Source organism: Sus scrofa, chromosome 1 (assembly GCF_000003025.6).
Source record: "Sus scrofa isolate TJ Tabasco breed Duroc chromosome 1, Sscrofa11.1, whole genome shotgun sequence".
In the NCBI taxonomy this organism is placed as follows: Eukaryota; Metazoa; Chordata; class Mammalia; order Artiodactyla; family Suidae; genus Sus; species Sus scrofa.
In genome coordinates, this window is record NC_010443.5 from 46,380,614 (window position 1) to 46,406,885 (window position 26,272).

Sequence of the window (26,272 nt, forward strand, 5' to 3'; positions counted from 1 at the left end):
TAGTTAATAATAAAATCACTCTTTCTGAGATAACCATTCACCTGATTGTCATACCCATTTTGGCCTTATAATCTCAACTTCTCTAATGGTAGAGGTTATGAATAAGGCGTACAAAAATAAACCTGTTTATATGAATCATGTTCATTTCTATATTAAAGTACAGAATCATAAAGACATATGATATTGCCTATTACTGGTTTGAAATATGCCTAAAACCAAATAGTTCCGTGTATTTCATGCCAATAAGATACATATTAAGAAGGAAAAAAAAATATGTTAAAACAGTCATTTTAGTTGTAGATATATCAGGCTGCCATCTTAGCCAAAATCACAATCATAAATTTCTACTTCAAGGACGGAATTTCAGAATAATTTAAAACAGGAAATTATGGATTAAGGCACTCTTTTAAAAAGTAACAGCACTGGAAAATTAACATTATCTTGATTCTAAACTGCATCTTGCCCACAGTCTGTGAATAAAAAGCATTTGGTATTTTACTAATGAAAACTGTATGTAATAATATTACACTTTCTTGATTTCCTGCAGCTGTCTGCTTGTTGTTAAATTACTCTCTACCCATTCTTGATGTCATATTTTTATCATGTTATAACTTGAAAAAATACATGATTTCTCCCATTAGAAGTACGTGAATTCTTAGTTTTCTAGAAAGGTAACACATTAGATAACTAATTACATAAATATTTGTCAGTTTCAGAAAATGTATGCAAGAATGTAGTTTATTTGCTTTGGGAAGATTGATAGAGGTAAAGAGATAAATAGGTAATGGATAAACAAATGCAGATGAAATTTCAGAAACAACATGTTGATAGGGAAATACTAGACTATCTTTCAAGCCTGCTAGTGAAGAATATCTTCTGACAATTTTTAGATACAATCTGTCTTAATAAAAACACATTGTTTAGAATAGCTTTCCTTCTGGGCATAAATAGACAAAGTTGTTGACACAATTCTGACAGCCTCTTTGAAGCAAGAAACAGAACTGCATTCACTTATTAAGTTTCCACTGTACTAGACTCACAAACCTTGAAAAGAGGGGAAACACTTTTTATAATAGATAATTAGAACCCCCCCAAAACAGTATTTTGTAATTTACTACTTTGTTAAAGAGAAAATCCACAGGTCCCAAATAGTATTCTTAGGTGGAAACTAAAAGGAAGGCCTAAAAAAGAATGAGTCGGAGCTCCCATCATAGTTCAGTGGAAATGAATCTGACTAGCATCCATGAGGATGCAGGTTCAATCCCTGGCCTTGTTCAGTGGGTTAAGGATCTGGTGTTGCTGTGAATTGTGGTGTAGGTCACAGACGTGGCTTGGATCCTGCATTGCTGTGGCTGTGGCTGTAGCCAGCAGCTACAGCTCCAATTTGACCCCTAGCCTGGGAACCTCCATATGCCACAGCTGAGGCCCTAAAAAGACAAAAGACAGAAAAAAAAAAAAAAAAAAAAAAAAAAAAAAGACCAAGTCTACATGATTCAGTGACCCACCCAGACCCAGACAAGCAGTCTCCACTTTACTGGACCTCCCCAGGTGGAACAATCAAGCCCATGAAGTGGTTGACTTCCCAAGGACAAAGACAGCCCCAAGGAGAAAGTTAAAGTTTTAATACTATGATCTCAACCACCATCCCAGACCTATAGAACTCAGCACATGACCAATGGCAGGGGCAGGGGGAGGGCTCTGAGTGCCTCTTCCTGAGTCGATAAATCTTGCTTGAGATCTCACTGCTCCGGTCAACTGTTTTTCTTTCCCCAGCACTCTAACAAGTATCACTTGTGCTAAAAGCCCAGGGACACCAAACCTAGATTTAATACCTGAACTAAGAGCAGTTTCAACCCTCACCAGAAATGTAATCTTAAGCAGTTTGGAGTTTTCTAGTCAGCACCATGGAGGTTCTCTGCCCCTTGGCTGACTCCATTTCTCCTCCCCCCTGGAGGAGCTGTGGGGTGAGGGAGAAGGAAAAGGCAATCTGCATGTTAAAACCCTTATGGTGCCTTTAGACCACCCCAATCAGAAGAAAGTCATACCCCTGCAGCTCTTATCCCAAATGTTGCCTATGAAATCTTCTCCCCTACAAACCATTTTTCTTTTTTGAACATGAGCCACCTGTTCTTTTTTGCAAGGCCCTGCAATAAATCTTTCTGCTGCAAACTTTGACCTGTCAGTTTCTTTGGCCTCACAATGCATCAGGCACACACACTTGCCTTTGATAATGCAAACTTTCTTCCTAATTACAGCCTTCTGCATTTCTTGGTGGACAATTCTAGGACACTCAGCTGGTGTCAGAGAATTCCTTGATAGTGTGTAGGGGAAACCCTCACACACACTGGAATTGGTGCAGAACCCATAAAATAAATAGCTAAGAAACTATTTTTGTTGTTGAGCTTGACCTCTAAATATGCTTTCTATTGGGGGATTTTATTGAAAACTATTTAATAGTTGAATGATACTTCCATATATTTGTATAACATATGCCATTAGATCTGCTATTCCTAAAATTTAACATAAGGCTGACATTTCATAATTAACTTATTAAATGGGTATTTTACTCAAAGTCACATACTAATATGTATTATATTCCTCAAATATAAATGACCAATCTATACTGGGAAGTCTTGAAAAATAAAATAAATAGCACCTGCTATATCAGTAAACAAAGGATGTCACGGTCACCAGTGGGTGCAGCCACCTCGGCCTATGGTGATCTGGTGAGCCCTGAGAGAACTCAGGAAGGAAACAAAGAATACCTTCCACAGAGCAGTCATCAGACTGCAGCCACTCCTGACAATAAGCCCTGAGAAAACTCAGGATGTGAAAACATAGGATACTGGCCCTAGTAGCTAAGTGTATATCAAAGGAATGACTTCAGTGAGCCCAGATGCTTGCATCTTTCCATAAAGAGAAAAGTGCTAAATGCCTTAAATTGAACTACCTATTTTTCTTGTATTAAGAGTAATCTTTTTGCTCAGACTACCTGTCCTTTGTTGTAAAACTCCTATATATCCTAGCTCCTTCCTCAACTATTCGAAGCAGTTACTCCAAGGAGTTGTTAGGGTTGCTTGAGATGCTGCCTCCAGAGCTTAGGTCCTCATTTTGCCACAAATAAAACTTAACTCACAACTCTCACATTGTGCATATTTTTTTAGTTGAGAGTTTTATCTTTTTTTCTAAATTTTAAAAAACACACTTAAAAAAATTTACATTTCCAAACCTTGGTTCATCATTGGTAAAGATCGGTCAATATCCTATGGTTAATCCAGAGCTTAGCCAGCCCAAATGATTTGCACACTATCCTATGGTGATCCTATTCTATGCTGGTCTTCTCCTGTAGACTCACTCAAAAGACTCGAACAAATACAGAGTCACGGTTATGAGTTCTTTTTCAGTGCAGGGTAGGTCTATTTGTTGTGACTACTGCAGTGAGCTTACTATGAATTTAAGACATAAGAATATAAATTCTGATATTCAGCTGAGCTCAGATGTTAGAGACACAATGATTGTGATAATTAGATGAAAGCTGCCCTTAGAATCCAATTCCTCTCCCTTAGAATATGAAACAACTTTCATCAGATCATCCACACAAGTGTAGGCTTGTTCCTGCCATACAAAATTAGAACAGGGAGTGAGATCTCATTAATGTCACATTTCAAAATATAACAAGATCTACCCTATCAACCATTTTGTCAAAACATTCCTTTCATTCTAGTCTCATGTCTGGCATGAAGTTTTAAGCCTAATAACTCTTAAATGGCTTATAATCAGTTTACTATATTCTTTTTCTATATAAGCCAGTACTCTCTCTAATCGAATGTCATAAATGAGGACATTATAATTTGGATCAAATTCTTCAAAATCCTGGTAATATATAGGGGTTTTACTTGCTGTCAGTCATCTGTAATTTAAATACAAATTTTCTGCTTTTAAATTTCTCAGCATTTCCATGACATTAAATGTAGATAAATCCCTTTAATTATCTCAATGAGTGTTGTGAAAGCTTAAGAATATTTCTCAAAATAAAATTAGTATTTTAGGATAGAAAACTACAGCACCTAACACTGTAAAAAGTAGAAGAAATATAAATCAAGAAAGTAAGCATTATGGACGAAGAAGAAAGAGGGCAGGTTGCTGGCACCAGAGAGAGTTCTGGATATGATACACCAGTATCAGACCATATTCCCAGGTAAGGCCTTCAGGGGTTCTGCCCTTACTGAATTGTTAGGATTCTGAGACTATGAGAATCTCATTTTAGACAGGTTAGTTAATCTTGATAGACAGGTTAGTTAATCTTGACTGTCATTTGATCTTTCAGTTGGTGAAGTTGTAAATAAATAATTATCAGAGTTAAAGGTAAACCCAAGAAGAAGTAGAAAATTCCTGGGGCATCAGGCATCCCCAGACTTGACATGACTCTGTTGCTGAGGCTGTATCCAGGCTCAGCCATGGTCTTCTTGCTATAATTACCATATTCCATAAGAATATATTTGCAACTCAGAGCATCTGTGAGTGATCTCAAATGAGAATCCACATCTATTTTTCGACATTCTTATCCACCTAATTTTTTTTAATGTTAATATTACTTAATCTTTGGATTCTCTTTCAGCAGAAGAAGCACCCATAGTCTCATCAGTTTTCCTAACTGAAAGGAATATACAAATGAACAATCACTGTGTTTTAAGCCAACCAGAGCAACGATTCATCACTTTTGTGTGATTTTGTTAGTGAACTCAGGTTTGGCTGCTCAAGTCAACAGACCAGAAGCAAATGTTGGTAGAAAGTGAAGTTGGTTTAATCTCAAGGCTGAGGAGTTCCCATCGTGGCGCAGTGGTTAACGAATCCAACTAGGAACCATGAGGTTGCGGGTTCGGTCCCTGCCCTTGCTCAGTGGGTTAACGATCCGGCGTTGCCGTGAGCTGTGGTGTAGGTTGCAGATGCGGCTGGGATCCCACGTTGCTGTGGCTCTGGCATAGGCCGGTGGCTACAGCTCTGATTCGACCCCTAGCCTGGGAACCTCCATATGCCGCAGGAGCGACCCAAAGAAATAGCAAAAAGACAAAAAAAAAATAATAATAATAATAATCTGAAGGCTGACAATCTGGGGAAAAGGTGGACTCATGTCCTGAGACCAACTCTGAGTTTTCTGCTCATCCATGACAGTTTTTAAAGGGAAAAGGGGGAAGTAATCTCAGTTAATCATTGAGGCAGAAGGTTCGGTTCTGTGTCATTTTCCACTGTGCGCAGGCTGGCTGACTCCTCATGATCTTTCCTAGAATGTTATCTTGCCCTTGTGATCTGCCTACAGTATTGCTAATGGGACTCCTGATGGTAGAGAGTTAATAATTACTTAACTACTTAATTCTTCATTACTACTTCTTTTAATCCAGAGAGAGAATCAATAGTTTAAGCAAAGTATCATGTGCATTTAGTAGATCACAAGTCAGGAAATAAGTTAAATGTTACCTAACTTTTATAACTTTTTAGGGTTTGGGGGGAACAGAAATAGACAAACAGGAAAGGGGCAAAAACGCTGCTCACAGTTTTCAGAAGGCTACTTAAAAGATAATAATGCAAGAACCCCAATTCGTGAAAGCCAGAGAATCAACTAGGATCACTGAAATGTGCCCAGGATGATATAAGGGGTAGCATAGCTCTATCTTACTCCTCCTTTGACAAAGCTGTGATGATTATTTCATACTCCTATTCAGATCCCTCAGCTAGGAGGGATTAGTGGCTCCTCTATCTGCCTTTCCAGGTCCTCTTTTCACTGGCCCATTTATATAACTTTTTGTGGTCACATTTAACTATTTTGTTCACTCTTCTGCCTGCCTTTGTATCCACCTCCTTCCCCAGCTATAAACATGTATAAGGACCAGTTCTCTATGTATTTTCAATAACGTGATAGTCAATCTCTCTGCCCCTTTTCCCTTCTTCCAGATGAATGAAATTTCTCCCTCCTTTGACCTTCAGACCTAACCTTTTTTACGTCTTATGGGGCAACAGACTCTAAACATTTTCCCTTCTCCTTTTGTTTTGTTTGTTTAATTAGGCCTTAGCAGGAAAAGGTCTACAGATTCCGTGTGTACCTTAGGTGCAAGCAACTTTATCTGTTCTTCCAGGCTGTACTACTGTGTAAATGTTTGGTTTAAGTTCAGTGGTTCCCCCCCCCTTTTTTTTTTGTTTATCATAGATGACATATGGAAACAAGTAAAAACCAGGAAATATATGTGGGAATGAAAAGAGAAAAAAGGATGAGTATTTTTCAAAATCCTAACAAAAGTTTCAGGGCCAGGGATCAAACCTGCACCACAGCAGCAAGCTGAGCCACAGCAATAACAGCACTGGATTCTTAACCCAGTGAACTACCAGGTAATTCCACAAATTGCACTTTTGAAATACAGCTAGGCATGTTTTCTTAATCATAATGGTATCATACAGTCATCTTCAGCCCATACTTTGTGCTTTTCATAGCCTGGCACAAATGCAATTATCTTTCTGACTGAATTGACAATTAATTAGACAAAATATTTAATTTATTACGCTATCATTATAATATATATCTAGGTATGTGAAAAATACTTGGAAATAGTATGCATAACTTTTTATGAATTATTGACAGTGAAGTGGATAAGAATAGATTTTTTTTTTTTTGGCTTTGTTTTTTAGAGCTGCATCCATGGTACATTAAAGTTCCCAGGCTAGGGGTTGAATCAGAGCTGTAACTGCTGGCCTACACCACAGCCACATCAACTTAGGAGCTGAGTCACATCTGTGACCTACACCACAACTCACAGCAATGCTGGATCCTTAACCCACTGAGCAAGGCCAGGGATAAAACCCTGGTCCTCATGAATACTAGTCTGATTTGTTTCTGCTGCACCATAATGGGAACTCCCAGAACTGATTCTTATCTCTAAGTTCTAGGATTACCCTGGTCTGAGCTAAGTATGACACATTCTAGCAATGTAAGAATAAAACAAGTTATTTAAATATTCTATGCATAAATTTTCTCACTTGTGACTTGGATAAACAGTATTACTTAATCCATTTTATCATTGTAAATAATAATTAGACAATCCATATAAACACTAAGCTCAGTGTATGTCACTTCTATGACTAAAAAATTAAGTAGGCTGTTCTACCACCTGCTTCTCAACTTGAGCCCTAGTCTTCCCTGACTGTCCCTTCTCTGTCTCCTTCACTGACTCTCTTCTACTGCTGATAGTTTAATATATATATATCTCCAAGGAAAGCACTGCACTGGTTCTTTCTAGAGAATTCATGTGTTATATATACTAATTCATACTTCTGACTTCAAGTCACAAGTATTAAAATTTAATTGCCTATGGAATATGTCCATCTGTTTTATACGTATCTCAAACTTAGGAAGCCCAAATGGGAATACAGTTCAGTTTAACACACCATAATTACCCAGTCACTATATTTGAAAGGCTGGTATTATTAGTTTACCTCCCCCTCCACCTACACTGGTCACAACATTTGGTTGACATTATTTTAAGGTGCTCCTCACATTTAGCTCACTCCTCCATTCACATGATTTCTTCCTTAATTCTAACCTTGACCTCTCTTATTCAGCTATTAGCCAGTTACCTCAAAGGTATTCTTGCCCTACTTCTTGTTAATATATTCCCATCTCAAGAATGAAAGCTAACCATTCTCCTTTGTTGAACCTATATCTTGGTTCTCCAATGCCTAATTTAGCATTATACAATGTGTCATACAAAGAATTTCACAGTTTAGTTCTATGTGCCTTTGAAGTCCCAGCTTGTCTACCTCATTCCAGCCTTGTCAAATCATGTTTGCACTTTACCACTTGGGACGTGTATAAATATTCCCTCTGCTGTGTAACACCCTTTATCTTCAGCCTTCCCTCTACTCCTACAAAGTAATTCTCACTCCTTTTTCCCTGTGTGAGTTCTTATTCATCCTTCCACTATCACTTCTTCAGCGAAGACTTATAATTCTTCCCTAGAGAGAGAAGTTCATCTGCCTTTTGCTTTCTGCAGCTCTTTTCTTCTTTCTCTGTCAGCACATTACTGATTATGCTCTAATTTACCTTCATATAATTATACTTCTCATACTATATGCTAACTTACTTGAGGGGCTTGTATTATAGTGATTAAAAGCGTCATAGTCACCTAAGTTCATGTTCAGACCATGACAAGTATAAGCTGCTGACTTCTGAAACTTGCCTAAACTCTCTATTAGTTGTTTAATGTAAAAGATACAGACACTCATACATATATTTCTAGATGATGGGATGATTAAATTAGATACCATATGAAGCATTTAGTGTATTCAAATATTATCATCATTAGTAATGGAGTTGTTGTTATTGTTACAAGTTCATAATTAAGGCTTGTTATGTGCTCAAAAGGGCTTCATTAATAAATGTTTTTGACAACAATTTTATAAAATGGGCAATGATGCCATACCTTAAATAGATGAGAAAGCAGGTCAGTAAGAAGGTAAAGTTCTTATCCAGGTTCACAAGGTTTATGATTGGCAGATATAAATTTAGAAGGCAAATTGTCTTTTTTTTTTGGAATCTTTTTTTTAGTATAAATTTCATATTTCCAATTGAGGATAAAATCATATAGGAATTTTCTATTTCTGAAAAAAAGGTACAGTGGCCAATTTGTCACACATACCTGTGTCATCAATTGATAAAATAAGGTAGTTCTGTGTATATAAGTTAAACTTCTATAAAGAACCAAAGCATGATTAAACTAAACATGATAAATAAACTTGGTGAAGTCCAGTCTTCTGGAAGAGTTTTAAAGTTTAATTGCATTATAATAACCTAAATTGGAGGCATTTATAAATATTTCATATTTTTCATTTTCTAGTAGTTTAACTATAAAGTATATTTCAGAATTGTTTCTTCCTTTTTTTTTAGGCTACACCTGCAGCATATGGAGATTCCCAGGCTAGGAGTTGAATCAGAGCTACAGCTGCTGGCTTATACCACAGCCATAGCAATGCAGGATCCAAGCCACATCTAGAACCTACTCTACAGCTCACAGCAGTGCCAGATCCTCAACCCACTAAGCAAAGCCAGGGATCTAACCCACATCCGAATGGATGATAGTCAGATTTGTTTCTGCTGAGACATGATGAGAACTCCCAGAATTGTTTCTCTGAAGACAATATGTGTTTGATAAAGACATATGTATGAAGGAATTAATTCCAAATTCCCATCTTATGTTAGATTAGTCCAAAGAGCTGACTTCACAGGTTATTCATTATGCATAAAATCCAGCAGTAATTCACTCATTCATTCATTCATTCATTCATCAAATAATTTATTTTACACCCACTTGTGTATTGCAGTCAGGCAAACATTTACTCAGCTAGCACTATGCCAGATGATGAGGATGAACACATGAACAAGACAGACAAGTTCACTGCTTTCCCAAGATTTTAAATCTACTGGCAATCTAAGGTACATCAACTGTACTTTACCAAGAGTTTTGCAAAATTATTCTTAATTTAGAAATAAATTTATTTTTAATGATTAAAGTAAAGGCAAATGTTAAGTCAAATGTCATATTTTTCAAATAAAATTTCTGCTGTAAGATGTCATATTGTTTCAATGTGATATTAACACATATACATGTTTTTGGTTTTTGGTTTCAGTCTTTACTTTCAGATAGGATTCTCACCAATGCCAGCTAGTGCTTTGTCACATCTCAAAATGTCCTACATATTGGTTCTTTTGCAAAATCTGAATTAAAGGAGATGAAAAAAATGTTGTAAAGAAGAGGCACGATATAAGAATGTGTTCCTTTTCCAATGCACTAGTAAGGGATAAATAACTGGATAGAATTGCTTCTGTTTAGAGGAATAAAAAGAATATATTGAAGTCAATAAATGCATTTCCTTTGAGTAAAAGGGTTATCACAGATATTTGTAACTTTAGAGATGTCATTTCTATTGCCACAGGATTTTAGAAAGAATTTCTGTGCTTCAAGATGAAGCTGGCTGGAGTTCTGTTTCCCTAATATGGGAAAGGATGACTTATAAATGAAGGTTTAAAGTACTTGAGTCAGCTTTGAACCAGTCAAGCTGAAACTAAATTCCCATCTTGCCTGGTAAACTCTCACTGCCAGAGTGTTTTCCAGTTGTGGAGAATAAATGACATCAGTACCAGCAGTAAACTGGGTTATATTTTGGAACAGAAGAGATTCTATAAAGTGAAAGGCAAGTTTTGCCAACTCAAGAGATAAACATAAGTCATGAGAAGTCATGTACATTTTTAGTGTTCAGAACAGCTTTACATTATGTAGTGACTGGATTAAGTGGTGTTTACATTATGGAAAACAATTTGTTTTGCTTTGATCAAAATATATTTCATCCCTTAAGACCAAAAATAGTGAAGCATTATTTCTACTTCCTCTGTCCAGTTCTCCTTTCTGACTTTCTAAGAGGATAAGGAGCTAAAGGCAGAAATCCCACAAACATAAAAAGCTAAAACTAAAATCTATAACCAAATTATAATGAAGGTTAAAATACACTATCAATTTATTTATATATTAAATTAATAGCTGAAACCATATTTATTAAACACCATCAGTTAATTACAATACTAGTTTTAATCTAAATGTTTCATAGTACATATTTACTTGATTAGATGTGAGAAAAAAGTTACATTCAACAAATTTAAGCACCTGTAAATAATCTACAATTATGGATTATGATGTGATGCAAGTCTCAATAAATTATGAGCACACAATAAATACTTTGAACTGATCAAATGCCTATAAATATAAAAAAGAGAGTATAATTTCATGAAAAAAATGTGTTTTAATGGTAACTTGCATTCCCGGATAAAATATAAATCGTCACCAAGATCCTATATTGAGATTTAATCTGTGTTTAGATAGCTAGGACTAAGAAACCATATTCTATAACACCTAGAATATATTTGTATAGTTGTTTCAAATATAGAGAAGAATAATTACAAGAATTTTCAGGTGTAGTTAAATATGTTGGATGGACATAGAATATGATAGACATTTTCTTTTTCTTTTTATTTTTTTTAATGTTATGGCCACACTCAAGGCATATGGAGGTTCCTGGGCCAAGGACTGAATCTGAGCTACCGATGTGACCTATGCCACAGGCTCAGCAAGGCCAGATCCTTTAACACACCACACTGGGCAGGGAGGATGGAACCTGCATCTCTGCAGTGTCCTGAGCCACTGTAGTTGGATTCTTATCCCACTGTGCCATAGCAAGAACTGCTATAATACACTTTCTATTAAATGGATTAAATGAACACATACCTATTCATAGGAAAGGGGTCTCTAACATAGACAATTAAATATCACTGCATACCAAAATATCTCTAAAGTTTTAATCAGAGGTTTATAAATGTTTCAACAAATTATTTTATTGAGATTAAAAAGAGAAAAAAAGAGATTTTAAGAAAAAAAGTGAAACAAATTGATTAAAATACATGACAAAGGGGAAAGGAAGGCAAGGAATACGTAATTATGAAAACAAGTGGTTATCCAATTTCTCTTGGAATGTTCATTTACTTAAAAAACATTTAATCATTTTTAATATGCCACCTCCCCTCCCATCTAGAGTAGATACTTCAGATTTAATTATAACCTAGTAGGAATTACTTACAGTGAACCAGCTGTGGAAGGCACCTATGAAAAAAGCAACACTATCACCACAACTGGGAACGATTTAAATAAAGCCAGATATGAGCCAAATAATAGTATAGAAGGCTTCTGAAACATAGGGATTAAAAATATTAAGATTTCATGGCACAAGACTTCAGATCTTATGAAGTCAGTTATGAGTCACTTTCCTGTCTTCTTTTCTTTCTTGTTTAATACACGAATTAAATAATGATGATGCAGCATTTTGTCAAGATTAATAAATAAATTAAAAAAACTCTGATGATTGAATTACAAGTTATTCTAATGAAGAATAAAAAGAGTTATTCATAGTTATTCATTCATCTAGGATAAATGCAGAGTTATATGACACATTCAAAAGATAAAAGACGACTGTGGAATCAGTACAGCCTATTATTATACAGTTGACCCTTAAACAACCTGGGTTTAAACTGGGAATCCACTTACATGCAGTTATTTTTTCAATAGTAAACACTAAAGGGACTCACTATCTGCAGTTGGTTGAATCTGAGCATGCTGAACTGGGGATATGGAGGGATTTGGTATAGGACGGCTGGCTATACATTATATGCAGATTTTCCTGGGCTGACTTCTGATTGTTCAAGGGTCAACTGCATTTGAGTTTTGCTCCAAATAATATGATTTGAATGATCTCTTAGTTAATGCATCAAATACAAAGAGGTTTGCAAAAACTGCAAAGGATGATAGAAAGGGCACCAAAATTATGTTGCTGTCAAAACAGAAAAGAAAGCATCCTAAAGTCCAAAATTGGAGAAGTTTTATTTGGTGGGGGGTTGTTTTATTTTGAGGTGTGAAGAAACTGTATGTGAATGACTTGCCTGCAGTGACAAGGTTATTCATGGACAGACTGGGGAATCCATTGCTGACCTTATTTGTTCCACCAAATTACCACTGCTTCTAAGAGTCCCAAGGAAAAGAAAAATTAAAAAGAGCCCCAGGGCTATTATAGGAATCTTAAAATAACCGAAAGTTGACAAGAGGAAGCAATGCCAATTGATATTGTTTTTAATCACTCAAGGAATGTAATTAGAGAGGTGGAATCAAAAGTTGAAATTAAGAGAACCTAGATATTCATTCCAAATATGAGTAAATTCTCAAAATGATTATTTAAAGATGAAATGTGACACCTTGGGAAGTACTGAATTACTTATCAGAGGAAATGCCTGTGTTTAAGGGGGAATGCATAAGCAGAAGTGCTGGAGTCCGTATTCAAGAATCACGTGGATGGTTAGACTAAGGGAAATGTTATTTTTTAGCAGTCTATAATTAAAATTGCATGCTGAAAAATGATCACAATTTAGGGAATGGCAAGCATCCATTGGCCCTGTTACTTACTAGCTGAATTCTTCAAGATTTGAAGAACTATTCAGCTTAGTCTCTTTGTTAAGATTAAGGGATAAGACAACACATATTTTAAAATATTACTATTTTCTTTCAATTAAGGAGCTATTACAAATTATAAATCATTGTGTATCTGATACTATGGTGTGTATTCAGAAAATGAGTGCTAAATAAATGTTTGTCAGAATAAATCTAGCTTCTAGAAAAGATTAAAGAAGAGTGTTCCTTCCGAATTACTCAGTTCCTCATTCTGAATTTTCCAACAGGCCATTGATTGATTGGTTGGTTGATTTTCATTTTCATTATTCCATTTGAAATCTAAAACCAGATGATTTGATTACGAAAATGTGGTATATACACAAAATGGAATACAACTCAGCCATAAAAAAGAATGACACAATGCCACTTGCAGCAACATGGATGGAACTGGAGACTCTCATACTGAGTGAAGTAAGTCAGAAAGACAAAGACAAATACTATATGATATCATTTATAACTGGAATCTAATATACAGCACAAATGAATGTTTCCACAGAAAAGAAAATCACAGACTTGGAGAATAGACTTGCGGCTGCCCGGGGGGAGAGGGAGGGAGTGGGAGGTATCGGGAGCTTGGGGTTAACGGATGCAAACTATTGTTTTTGGAATGGATTTACAATGAGATCCTGCTGTGTAGCATTGAGAACTATGTCTAGATACTTACACTGCAACACAACAATGGGAGGAAAAAGTATGTATACATGTATGTGTAACTTGGCCCCCATGCTGTACAGTGGAAAAATGAAAAAAATTAAAAAATTAAAAAAGTAAAACCTGGTTCTATAGAGAGTTTGGTTTACATACACCACCAAGAAAGGTAGGAACAGCTATATCTTAAGCAGTAAATCATCTCAGGTAGTAAGTAAACAGTATGTATTCCTGGTGTCCTGTCTGACGTTCCTGTACTTACTGACTTTTTGGTCTGTGAGATAATGACTGATCTCTAAAATAGACCATCCTGTACCAAATTATAGAGCATGTTGTCTGCCTTCTAGTTTAGAGTCACAGTTCATCTTGACCTTGCTATTTGTATAAGTATTGGATTGGGTAAAGATCTTATTTGTCACTATGTTGCAGTCCCTAGTTATCCACTTGGCATTTATGGTCAGCTTTCCATTTACAGCCTGGAGCTGACATGTTCCCCAGACTGTACTATATGTAACTCATTAGCATTACTGCTCATTCTCTCTTTCTGAACTCCTGGTCAAACATAAATCTTCCAGGTCTCCCAGACACATTGTGCTGTGAAATTCTTATGAACTTGAAGCAATTTACTAGTGAAGTAATTGTTTTATCTAAATTTATACTGCAAACCATTATTTGAATACATGCTATTTTCTCATTAAGATAAGACATGTTTTCTTTCAAAAGAGGAAAGAAAAATCAATTACATTTTTATTGTGTTTACAAGAGTAAATGACAATGTGATACTCAGAAAAAAAAACTATCTTCAATATTGCAGTATAATTAGAATTATGTAAATATATCTAGAAGGTTTTTGAAGATATTCAATTTTTTCTTTAATGACCTTGAGAAAATATATGTAGCTTGCATTTGAACAATTTAAAAGTAAAGTGACTTTTATTAATATTAATTTGTATCTCTGGAAGCATATTATTCATTTTCAATACAGTTATGCACTAGTATGTTTATTCAATGATGACTAAAGAAATAACACATATGCTAAAATCAATTAGTGATTTAAATGCAGTGAAAGAATATCTATCAAAACAAGATATTCATTTTCATTTTTTCTAAATCAAAGAAATGTAAGGACATCATTGTCTTTTCTACTTTAATGTAGCTTTAAACAATACCCAAGAATGTATATGCATATTTTATTTTCTTCAGTTACGTTCATACCAAGGCCATGTTTTTCTGCAAAATATAATGTACAAAATATTTTGAAATTTTAATGCTGAACATTTAAGGAAAATTTAACAAAACAAATTTAAGCTCAAGTTTGATGAATTTCACATAGGCAAATGAAAAGTTGAGTTAGTATACTGTGTTTCAAACTGATTGTTGGCAAATTATGACAGCTTCTTTGAGGCTGGATGCTAAAAATCATGAAACTACCTATGAAAAATGATAACCTAATTATAAGAGTTGATATTTAGATCACGGCTATCCCTTTAAATAAATTAAATTAATATTTTAAGCCATTTTTTGATAAATTTTCAAAGCTACTCAGTAAGAAGAAGCACTACCTGTTTACTGTAAATCTACCTTAATAATTGTTCATACACCAGTCTCCTTAAAAAATAGTAGAAGATATGAAACTTCCACCTTGTAATTTTCAATCTCCAATCATCCCTCATCAATACATATTGTAAGAATATTATAATGTTAAAAATAAAAAGAAGTTAAAAACTTCAAATCTCTCTGGGTTTTTTTTTTTGGGGGGGGGGGGAGGATTCTGAATAAGAAATAGGTCTATGTAGTACTGAAGCTTAAGACTTTCTCCAATACCTGAAGTGAGTATTCTAAGAGTTGAAAAAGAAATGAAAGAAAAAAAATTTATAACCTCTTCCAGAAATACTGGAATGGCCCATAAAGTTAAGTAATATTATAAATATGATTCAATGAATAGCATACATTACAGTGTGAATTCCTGTATGCTTCTATCAAGTTAATGCCCAGTAATTCAATTAAATGAATACAATTTAAAAGGAGAGATTCCCTTAATAATGTAACAGTGCAGTTTCTGGTTAAAATATATGACAGTATTTATGGTCATTTATTCAAATCTCTACTAACTTCAGTGGATATTGCTTTATGAATTTTGCAGTAAGAAGCAAACACAAGTTCAGTGAAGCAGCTATCTCTGTACCAGTTGCAGATACTAAAATACTTTAGAGTAAGGAGTTATTTGTATTAAATTAAAGATGTCCTTCGTAAAGTACTGGAGTTGTATATTTTTAGTATTTGCTTCTGCCCTTATGGTATGCAAATATAATCATTATACCATTTTACTGAAGTGTTTAGCATGTTTCTACACCTTCTAAATTGGTGAAAATGAATTGTGATAGCATGCAATATTAATATGAAATGCCACAGAACTGCTCATATAATACAACTTTCATATTCGAGGATTTAAAAACCTCAATCTTGCCATTACAAACCTCTTCTTAGTTGGGCACAGAAGCAGAAAAATGAAGTCTTTTGAAAATGGCCCTTCTCTCTAGGGATCAGAATGATAATACTGCTTGGCAAAACAATATTTGTAGATTCAAAGGATAGAATATTAGTATTATCAGTTAAGTATAACTTTTTACTTTACAGCTTCTGAAATTTAGGATAATGTCAAGATTCTGTCCATGAATAATAAAAGGAGAAACTGCTAATCTATCTCTGGATGTAAAGGGCTCTCCATTTTTCTTTCAATTTTATGCAGTGTATTGAGTGGAAGGAAGGACGGAAGATTTATGGAAGATGAATAATTTTAGTCCCATAAGGTGGCTCGTGACAAAAATATTGGTAGACAGGGATTAAGCTGTGATAAGTGGACTGTGTGGGGTTGTAGCCACATCTCAGTGGGTGGCTGCGTAGAGTGGGGTGCTGTCCGCCCAAGAACCTGGACCAAGACGAGGCACACTGAAGCTGCAGAGAACCTGCTTATGGTTGCCCAACCCCCACCAAGCGTGGTTTGCACCTAAGCCCTCAAAGTGATTGGACAGAAAATATTTTGAGTGACGGGAATGTGACTGAATATAATTTTAGACAACAATCCCATAAAAAGAAAACAAAAGGTGACTGAATTTACCACCATGACAATATATTTTACATCTACATCAAGCAGAATGAGGTTGGTGATTTAAGTTTGTTATACGAAAATGAAATCGACACTTCTAATTGGAATTTTTGTTTGTTAAATATGGGTATATTCCACAAAGATATGTTTTCTGCCACCCCTGCTGTGTGCTCCTGCCTCAGTGATCCAGGGGCTGCTGTAAAAGCACTTCAACCCCTCACCACCATCCAGGCTGCCTTCCCCCCAGGCACCCCCTGCTTCTTTAAAGTTAGAGGTCCTTCTCAGACATCTTTGGCCAGCTGAGGGCCAGGGGTGGGAAGAGTGTTATGAATCATTTTTAGGCAGAAACATTTAATTGCCAGGCCAAGATTTCCTGTGTTTTCTTCTCGAGCTCAATAACTAGAATGGAAATATGAGCTCTGCTATGAGAACATTGTTAAGCCTTCACACACATGACAGCATCCCCAAGGGTCTTCTAAATCCACATAGTATTCCTATGAGTGATGACTCAACCTTTGCTCCTTTAAGTGCCTGAGGCTCTGGGTTATTACTGTAGCATCACTTAGCCTAACCCAACTGATTCACAAGCCAGAAGGCTTTTGTGAAATGTGCTTTGTTTGTAGCCAGAGCTCTTTTCAACATCATCCAAATTAGACCTTGTGACTCTGGAAGCTCTTTGCATGCTGCAAATCCAGAATTAGAGCTGCTGTAGATAAAAAAGTGGGTAGGAAACAGTATTTGCTACAGTGGACTTTAAGGAGATGGCAGAAAAGTGCAACAGTTTCATCAGTGAACACTGAGCTCCATGGCCTTTCACTGGCTTTCTGTGAAAGGGATGAAACTACAGACTGCTTCAGGCCACCCCAAATCTTTACACCTCTGCTCACACAATTGGACAGAGCTTTCCCAGAATGAGTCCTTCTTCTGTCCATCTGAACCACAAGATGGAATAAATAGCATTAAGTGGAATTTGACCAGGGAATTTAAGCACCAAGGTAATTTCCATTTAATATATAAAAGTTTATGACAAAAAAAAATATATGTTTATATGTTTATAGGAAAGAACTGTATTCATCATTTAATTAAGTAAAGAGGAAAAGCAAAATAAAAAAAAAAGATAGAACAAAGGAAAGAAATTCCAAAGAGTTTGACAAATATGTTATGTATATATATGTTTTATATATGTGTGAGTGTGTATATATATATATATATGTGTGTATATATATATATTTTTTTTTACTGTGCCCCTAGCATGCAAAATTTCCCAGGCCAGGGATCCATCCAGACGCAGCAGTAACCAGAGCCTCAGCAGTGACCACACTGCGCCACAAGAGAATTCCACCAAAAATAGTTTTCAAGTGCCTTATTAATTTTCCAGGCACTGATATAGATGCCAGAGGTAGAACAACATGTAATTTGTTCTTTTATCTCATGAAATATTTGGAGGGGCAGGAAAGGTGAAGACTGTTGCATTGGGAAGGTGTAAGCAGGCAAAACAATGGATAAAAAGGCAAAAAAGAAATGAAAACATGAGCCAAATAATTACAGACAAGGATAACTACAAAGAAGAAATAAAACTAGGAATATGAGGAAGAGTAGGGAAGGACTGGGGTTGTGGGTGATTTAGACTGAGTGAATGAGAAGACCTCTCTGACCAGGAGCAAATTCATTGAGATCTGAATGATAGGAATAATCCAGTGTTTTGAGCTGTTGCTCTCTCTGTGAGATCACGTTGGTTTCACCTGAGGCATAGGAAATATTCTAGTTGACAAATGTAGAGCCCCAAGAGAGTTTTAGGGTAGGGAGTAACAGATCCATCTATATATTTTAGTGGGACTACACTGGTTACTTTATGATAAGTGGATTACTAGAAGGCAAAGTTGCATCAGGGTGACTAGTTTGGAGACTGCTGTAAAAGATTACAAATCATTAAGTCTTAAGGGGCTCTAAGGAAAATGAAATAACATATGATTCTACGCCCAGCCCAGTTATTATTGAGATAAAGATACCAGAAGAAGTGCTAAGACAGAAATTAAGTGGAATCTCAGAATTCCCATCATGGCTCAGTGGTTAGCGAACCAGACTAGCATCCATGAGGATGTGGGTTTGATCCCTGGCCTTGTTCAGTGGGTTAAGGATCTGGCGTTGCTGTGAGCTGTGGTGGAGGTCATGGACGTGGCTCGAACCCCGCATTGCTGAGGCTGTGGTGTATGCCAGTGGCTTCAGCTCTGACTGGACCCTAGTCTGGGAACCTCCATGTGCTTTGGGTGTGGCCCTAAAAAGACAAAAGAAAAAAAAAATTAAGTGGAATCTTAAAAATCTTTAAAAAAATTTATTGTAAATAATAGAATACTTATATATAAATATTATATATTTACATTTAATATAATAAATATAATATTATATAATATATAATATTACATATAATACTTATATATAAATACTTATTTTTTGGAGTTCCCTAGTGGCTCAGTGGGTTAAGAATCTGGCATTGTCATTGCTGTGGTATGGGTTCAATCCCTGGCCCATAAATGCCTACATGTTGCAGGTGCAGCCCCAAAATAAATAAATACTTATTTTTATAGTTATACATATACAATGTATTATTTACACATACATTTCTTTATTTGTATTTATTTATAATTTTAAATCCTCTAGTGAAGAAATCATTACTCCAAGTCTTAATGAACCACTGCCCATGAACTCTGCTCTCCCACTGGAGCTCAGGACATTCAGCCTATTTGCAGCCTGAATGCTACTACCTGTGAGAAAACCGAGGAAAATCAAAGCTAAACATCTGTGAGTTACTTCCAAAAAAAGACACAAGTAACCAGCAACTCTACATTTCTTCATGACGATGGACAACAGTAGATTTGGTAGCTGCACCATCATGGTTCACTTCTGATAAACCTGAATCACTAGCAAGCATTAACGGTCATGGTCACACAGACAGACACCACAAAGTCTTCAGACTCTCCTAGTCAACACGGAGCACCCGAACACTCCCAGGGTCCTGAGATCTGCTTCCCTTTAGGAAGAAAATCCCACATTCTCAGTTTCTTAGTATTTCACCTCTTCTCCTTCACCTTAAATCAGCTGAAAACAGCCCTAGATGCATGTAGTAATCACAAGAACAACAACAACAAAATAAGAAATAAAAGGGAGACAAATAAAAACCTATCTCTGATCCATTTCAGTTTAAATCAGAAACTCTAGGAGTGAGACCTGGATATTAGCATTTTTTTAAGCTCCTCAGTTACTACCGAGGAAAAGAGCTGTAAAAACGAACGAACAAAGAAACAAACAAATTTCTTCAGAGCACAAGCATCCTGTGCTGCTTTCTGAGCCAAAGCCCTTCTCATACATGTTGTGTATGTCAGAGACAGGATGCCAAGTAACTGTTCTCCTGGCTCTTCATCAGTGCTTCTGCACATCATTCTTTCTCCCTCCTTTGAAAGCAAAAAAAAAAAAAAAAAATGATCTTATGTTCTTTGAGGTGCATATTGTCTCCCTACATCCGTGGTTCCTCAAACTTTGATGTGAATCACGTGAGGTCCTTGTTAAAAATCAATGCAGACTCTGATTCTGTAGGTAGGCCTGGAACAGGACTTGAGATTCTGCATTTGTAAAAACTGCCAGGGACTCCAGAACTTGCTGAGCCATTGAACACACCTGGGAATCCCAGAGCACTAGCATTCTCTCTTGTGCTCACTTGCCTACTCTTTCATTCTTTTCTTAGGAGATTTTAGCCTCTGGTTCATAGACTTTCATTCTTCTCCACCTCCTTCCATTGGTCTCAATGATATAAATATCTCTATCAATGAAATAACCTGGACTCTTTATGTATTCACTACCTTCCATTCAATGGTGCTTTTCTTCTCACTTTACCGCTTTATACTTATCCATTATAACAAGACTACAAGTAATATCTCTATTTTAAATATCTGCCTCTTATTTTCTGCCCTTCCATTTCATAGATTAATATGCAAAATATGATTATAAATAAAAAATAAGAGGCAGCCACTTCGATTCAAAAACAGGCAAAAATAGGAACAGATAACACAGAATGCAAACCCCTAAGGCCTATTAGAATGTAATATAACGTCAAAATTATTGGTAATCAAGTTGTGATAAAAGTTAAATTAACTATCAAGAAAGAATTAAATTGAGGTATGAGCCACTCGGCCTTCTTCACCTGAGGTCTGAAAAAAATAAATCACCTAGAAAAGTGAACATACTGAATGTGGATAAACTTTACTTCTTTCTATGTGTACATAAATGGTTAAATCATACCTCTTTTTATGTGAATATGTGGAAATACATAGCTTTGCACTGATAATATGATTGACATTTATTCATTTTGAAATCACTGATAAAGCATATTTAAAATGATTAATAACAAAATTTTGATTTCTTGAGGTCAATATTACATAGAATTTATTTAAGAGAAGTAGAAATGCACAAACCATTTTTTATACTAGCTGTATGACTTCTTTTTATATAATGACTTTTATTTTTTTCCATTATAGCTGGTTTACAGTGTCCTGTCAATTTGCTACCGTACAGCATGGTGACCCAGTTACACATACATGTATACATTCTTTAGACACAACTATCTTACTTCAGTGCAATTTTTGACATGTGAGAAAGGAACTATGTTTAGTTTAATATTATTTCACAGAAAATAATATTTATGGATACTGAGGGTCAGTAAATACGGACTGAGCTAAAAATATGGATTTTTCTTCTTCCAAGTATATATTCAATAATTTAGGTAAATTTCAACAGGAAAATAGGTTAATTTTGCTAACATTTAAAGTAATGTCAAAATATATGATTTTAGTAAAAAAAATGTATTTTTCACAGAAATGCTTTGGAAACTGTTAGTGTATAGTTTAGGGAAAAATGTAATATAATGCATGCTTAAGGTTGTAGGAGGTAGGATCCATCCAAAAAACGTGATTACTATTTTTACTTAATTTTAATTTTTAAATAGTTTTGATTTTAAATAATTAGTAGAAGTACTGCATTCCTTGATTGCCTCTTTTTTCCTGACATAAGGAAATAATATAAAGTACTTCATATAACCTCAAATATCCTTATAATAACCATATTAATTCATTACTATTATTCCCTCTTTACACAAGAGGAGTAGAGAATAATATTATATGAAGGTAAATATTTTCATGCCATAATCTCCCTAATGCTTTTCTATTATTCATATACATTTCATTTGAAGAACACAGGCTATTTATAGTTAAAGCATAGTTACTTCCCTGAGTTTACCCTTGAGAAGTGCAGGGAGGATAAGGAATGGTGGAAATGGCTAAATAAAAATTTGTATCTAAATGCTTTGCTATAACTGTCTTGTCTTCACCCAGTGAGAGGATGTCCACTGACTTCCAATACTTTCCTAATATAATCTTTCTAATCTATTGTTTCTTAATAACTATGTTTCTATTTCACTTGTTTTTTCTCTTTGTCTAAACAGATTCTCAGTAGTTAATATCATTAGGCTGCATGGTTGTCAAATCTTCCCCAAAATGCCAGAAAAAATACTGCTGATCAAAATAAAGCCAACTTTATTTGAACTACTGCAGGTGGGAAGACTTTGGACAAGAGACAGTACTGCTTCAGATGGGAAAAGGGATGATATCATCAGTATCTAAAAATGCTAATACATACTACTATAACAATATACCAGGGCCTTTCCTGGATGGTTTTGAGGGAGGTCTTTCTAGGTAGGATCTTGGGCAATCCGGATGACTTGATGGCTTTGGATCATGAACAAAATACGTTGAGAGTTGTACAGAAAATGTCAGTGAGAAAAAGAGATCACTTCTTGGTAAGTAAACTGTGTTAGTCTGTGTGCAATATTATCTCACAGAAGCAAGTGAGTGCCTTATTTCAGCTTGAAATCAGGATTATTTATCATAGGGAAGAAAATATATTTTGACCAGGATTGGTGAAGAAAAAGAAGGTGTTAACTTCCATTTTCACACACCACAGAGTCATTTTGCTGATTCCATAAATAAAAATGATAAAATATGGACCAATTTTTTAAAAATATATTTTGGACTTACAGCCAATGATAAAAATACAAATAGCATTATTTTTGAGTCAGGCTTTCACTAACTAAAATTATGTTCCTTATTGCTATTTAACCTTGAACAAATTATGATTATTATTTTTTTGACTGCACTCTTCACATATGGAAGTCTGCAGCAATGCCAGATACTTAACCCACTGTGCCAGGCCAGGGATCAAACTTGTGCAGGTGAAGAGACAATGCAGGATCCTTAATCTGCTGCGCTACAACAGAAACTCCATGAATAAATTACTTAAAATATTTAAAGTATAAAATTTTTAAGCCAAAAAATCGTTACATTTTAGTAATAGTAAAATTATAATGGTAATACTTTGCCTATTTAACAAGGATTAAGTTAATAATAACATGATAAAGTGTTGAGGTCAGTACCTGGCACAGAGTATTCACCTATTCATTCATTCATTCAAAAAAGTTTGAATATGGACTAAATTATAAAAATCATGGACATGTAATAAAGACATAATTATTAATTCACCATAATTCCTAATGTATTATTGAATGCACATAAAATGACTTGCAACTATGCCATATTTATTTAAGTAAAAACACTGCATGACTCAAAGGAACCCTGTACCTTTGAGGAAAAGGTACAGGAACCCAATTGTGATCCCAATGTTCTAACTTAATGTAAGGCATGATCTATCATTTACCTAAGGAGACTTAAAAAAATTACAAAAGGGAAAGTCTGAGAGCATAGTATATTTTATACAACAATTTTTACCTCAATTAAATTTAGCTTTGCTAATGTTAATGTATCATAATAGAAGACAGAGAAGGTCACCTCGCAATGCTAAAAATGAGAAAAGCTGCAAATAAAGGTAATTAATTGAATTAACCTGGGCATATAGATATGTAAAGATTTTCACTTTGCACCAGGAAAGCAAGGAATTGAAGAGTCCTTTCCCCAGAGTTTGACTCTCTAAGACAGATTGTGTGATATGGATTTCCTGTTCATATCGAAGAATAAGTAGGGGATTGGTGAACAACACTCGAGCAAGGAATTGACAAACCAGAGTGGGTAACATCATCATTACTTAATGTTATGTCTTACGAAAAGTAGTAGCAGTTTTGGTGAAAAGCTTATAATTAACAACTATCTCCTAGCTTTCTCAACTTTTTACTGATTGACTTAAAACACACTCACACATGGAGTTTATTCTGGCCAGGAGAAAGAAGGTCATGATATTTGACCAAGACTTTTCCAAAATTCTAAACTGGTAAAATTATCAGAAACATATTCATAATATTATTATTAACATTGGGGCCAAAGGGGACACATGGACCATCTGTGCATATACCACTTAAGCCTTTATATTTGAAATAGATATTCCTTTTATGTGTCACATTCAGAATAGTTACAAATAATTACTTCTAGATGGATGAATATGATGTATTAAAAGGCTATGATATGCTAAAGTGACTTGGACTGAAGAGTTTTTAGAAACTTACCACAAAAGATAATTGTGTAAATTTACTATCTATCCAACTCAAATAAAAAGAGAGAAATGAAACTTGCGCTTATATTTGAGGTTGTCAAACTTCACATCATAACTTAAACATCAACATATTTAATAAATATGTATGACTTCTCTTGCCTATGTTAATCTGTGTTAAATCATAGTGACCTTAATATTAAATTAATACCCAAATGTAAAGGCTCTCTTGCCTGAAGGAACAAGGTTTTCTTACTCAGAATCACACAAACCTTGTACATCTGCAGAAAATAGCACTGACCAAGAACTTAACTTTACTTCCTGTAAATGCTCTGTGAAGTGTTTGAATAGATGTAATTTATTTACTTAAAAATTACCAACACAGATGCTCTCCCACATCACACACCTCCTTTGTATTCAACTATGATTTAATGGTTTTTTTTGTACAAAACTAGTCCAAGCCAATTATAAAGCAAATAAATTGTCACAGTGGAAGCTAAATTGCCTTCTCTGCTTTCATGAAGCATGTGTGCACACGGAAGATAAGATGTTGTCAATCTGTTAAAATGTCGGTGAATCCAACCTCCTCCACCACTAGTAGCAGGAAAGCTTTAACACTTTGGACGACTGTAGAGCGTCATTTGTCTAAGTTGGGGCAAAACCTAAGGGGCAGAAAGGCCACAGTATTTCTTGCAATGCATTAATCCTAATTTTCAAATAACAGAAAATGTTCCAAAAGGGGCACACTTAAACATACTTTATTTGAGGCTTAATTCAGCCTCCTTTTTTCCCCTTTATATTTTTCAAATATAAAGAAAAGCAGATAGTATTACAATTTTTCAATGTAGATTGAGTCCATCTGGGTAGTTAAAATAAAAACAGTAACTAGTCTATCAGTTTCAAATAACTGAATACTTTATGGTCACTCCCTACTCCTAATTCTGTAGTTGTTTAGAATAATTTTTTTTCTTTATACAACAGTGATGGATATTATGATTCAGGTATTATTGAGAGAAAATAATGGGCACCTTAACGATACAGTTCCATTTTAATTTTACTAATGTAATTTAAGTATAATGTCCATTATTTCTATATTAAATTGTTTAATAGTATAGACTAACACTTTTATGGCTACACCCACTGCATATGGAAGTTTCCAGGCAAGGGATCAAATCTGAGACACAGCTGCACCTATGCCACAGCTGTAGCAAAGCTCGATTCTTACCTCAGTGTGCTGGGGATTAAACCTGCATCTCCACAGCAGCCTGGGGCTACTGCAGTTGGATCCTTAACCCATAGTGCCACAGTGGGAACTCCCCACTAACACTTTTGTAATAAATATTCTGTCTCCAGTTTTTGATGTTTGACTGCTAAAAGTTTTTATGCATCTATCCCCACTGCTCCCAGTCTGACCACATCTGAGAAAGCTCATTAGAAAGCCTGGGTGCTCCCTCCTTTAACAGAGTGAGAAGCTCAAGTCATGCAAGCTCCTTTCCATGCACAGACATCCTCAGTCTGGCTCCAACCCCACCTCGAACAAGAAATCCCCCAATAGTGTCCTTTTCTTACTCCCTCAAGCCGTTTTTGTTTGTTTGTTTGTTTTTGCTTTTTAGGGCCACACTCAAAGCATATGGAAGTTCCCAAGCTAGGGGTCAAATCAGAGCTACAGCTGCTGGCCTATGCCACAGCCACATCAATGCAAGATCAGAGCCGCATCTGCAACCTATGCCATGCTCATGGCAAGGCCAAATCCTTAACCTAACCCACTGAGCGAGGCCAGGGATTGAACCTGTAAGCTCATGGTTCCTAGTTGGATTCACTTCCACTGTGCCACAACCAGAACTCCAAGCCATTTTTGATTGTCTTTTTAGGGCCATGCCTAAGGCAT

At 35.5% G+C, this 26,272-nt stretch overlaps 1 protein-coding gene across 1 annotated transcript in view; it reads right to left on the reverse strand.

Annotated features, from left to right (window-relative positions):
* EYS (eyes shut homolog (Drosophila)) overlaps positions 1-26,272 on the reverse strand; it is a 1,343,277-nt gene that overhangs the window by 1,074,168 nt on the left and 242,837 nt on the right. Inside the window, 1 exon segment of the mRNA XM_021084496.1 lies at positions 1,045-1,063. Coding sequence (XP_020940155.1) covers positions 1,045-1,063 — 19 coding nt within the window.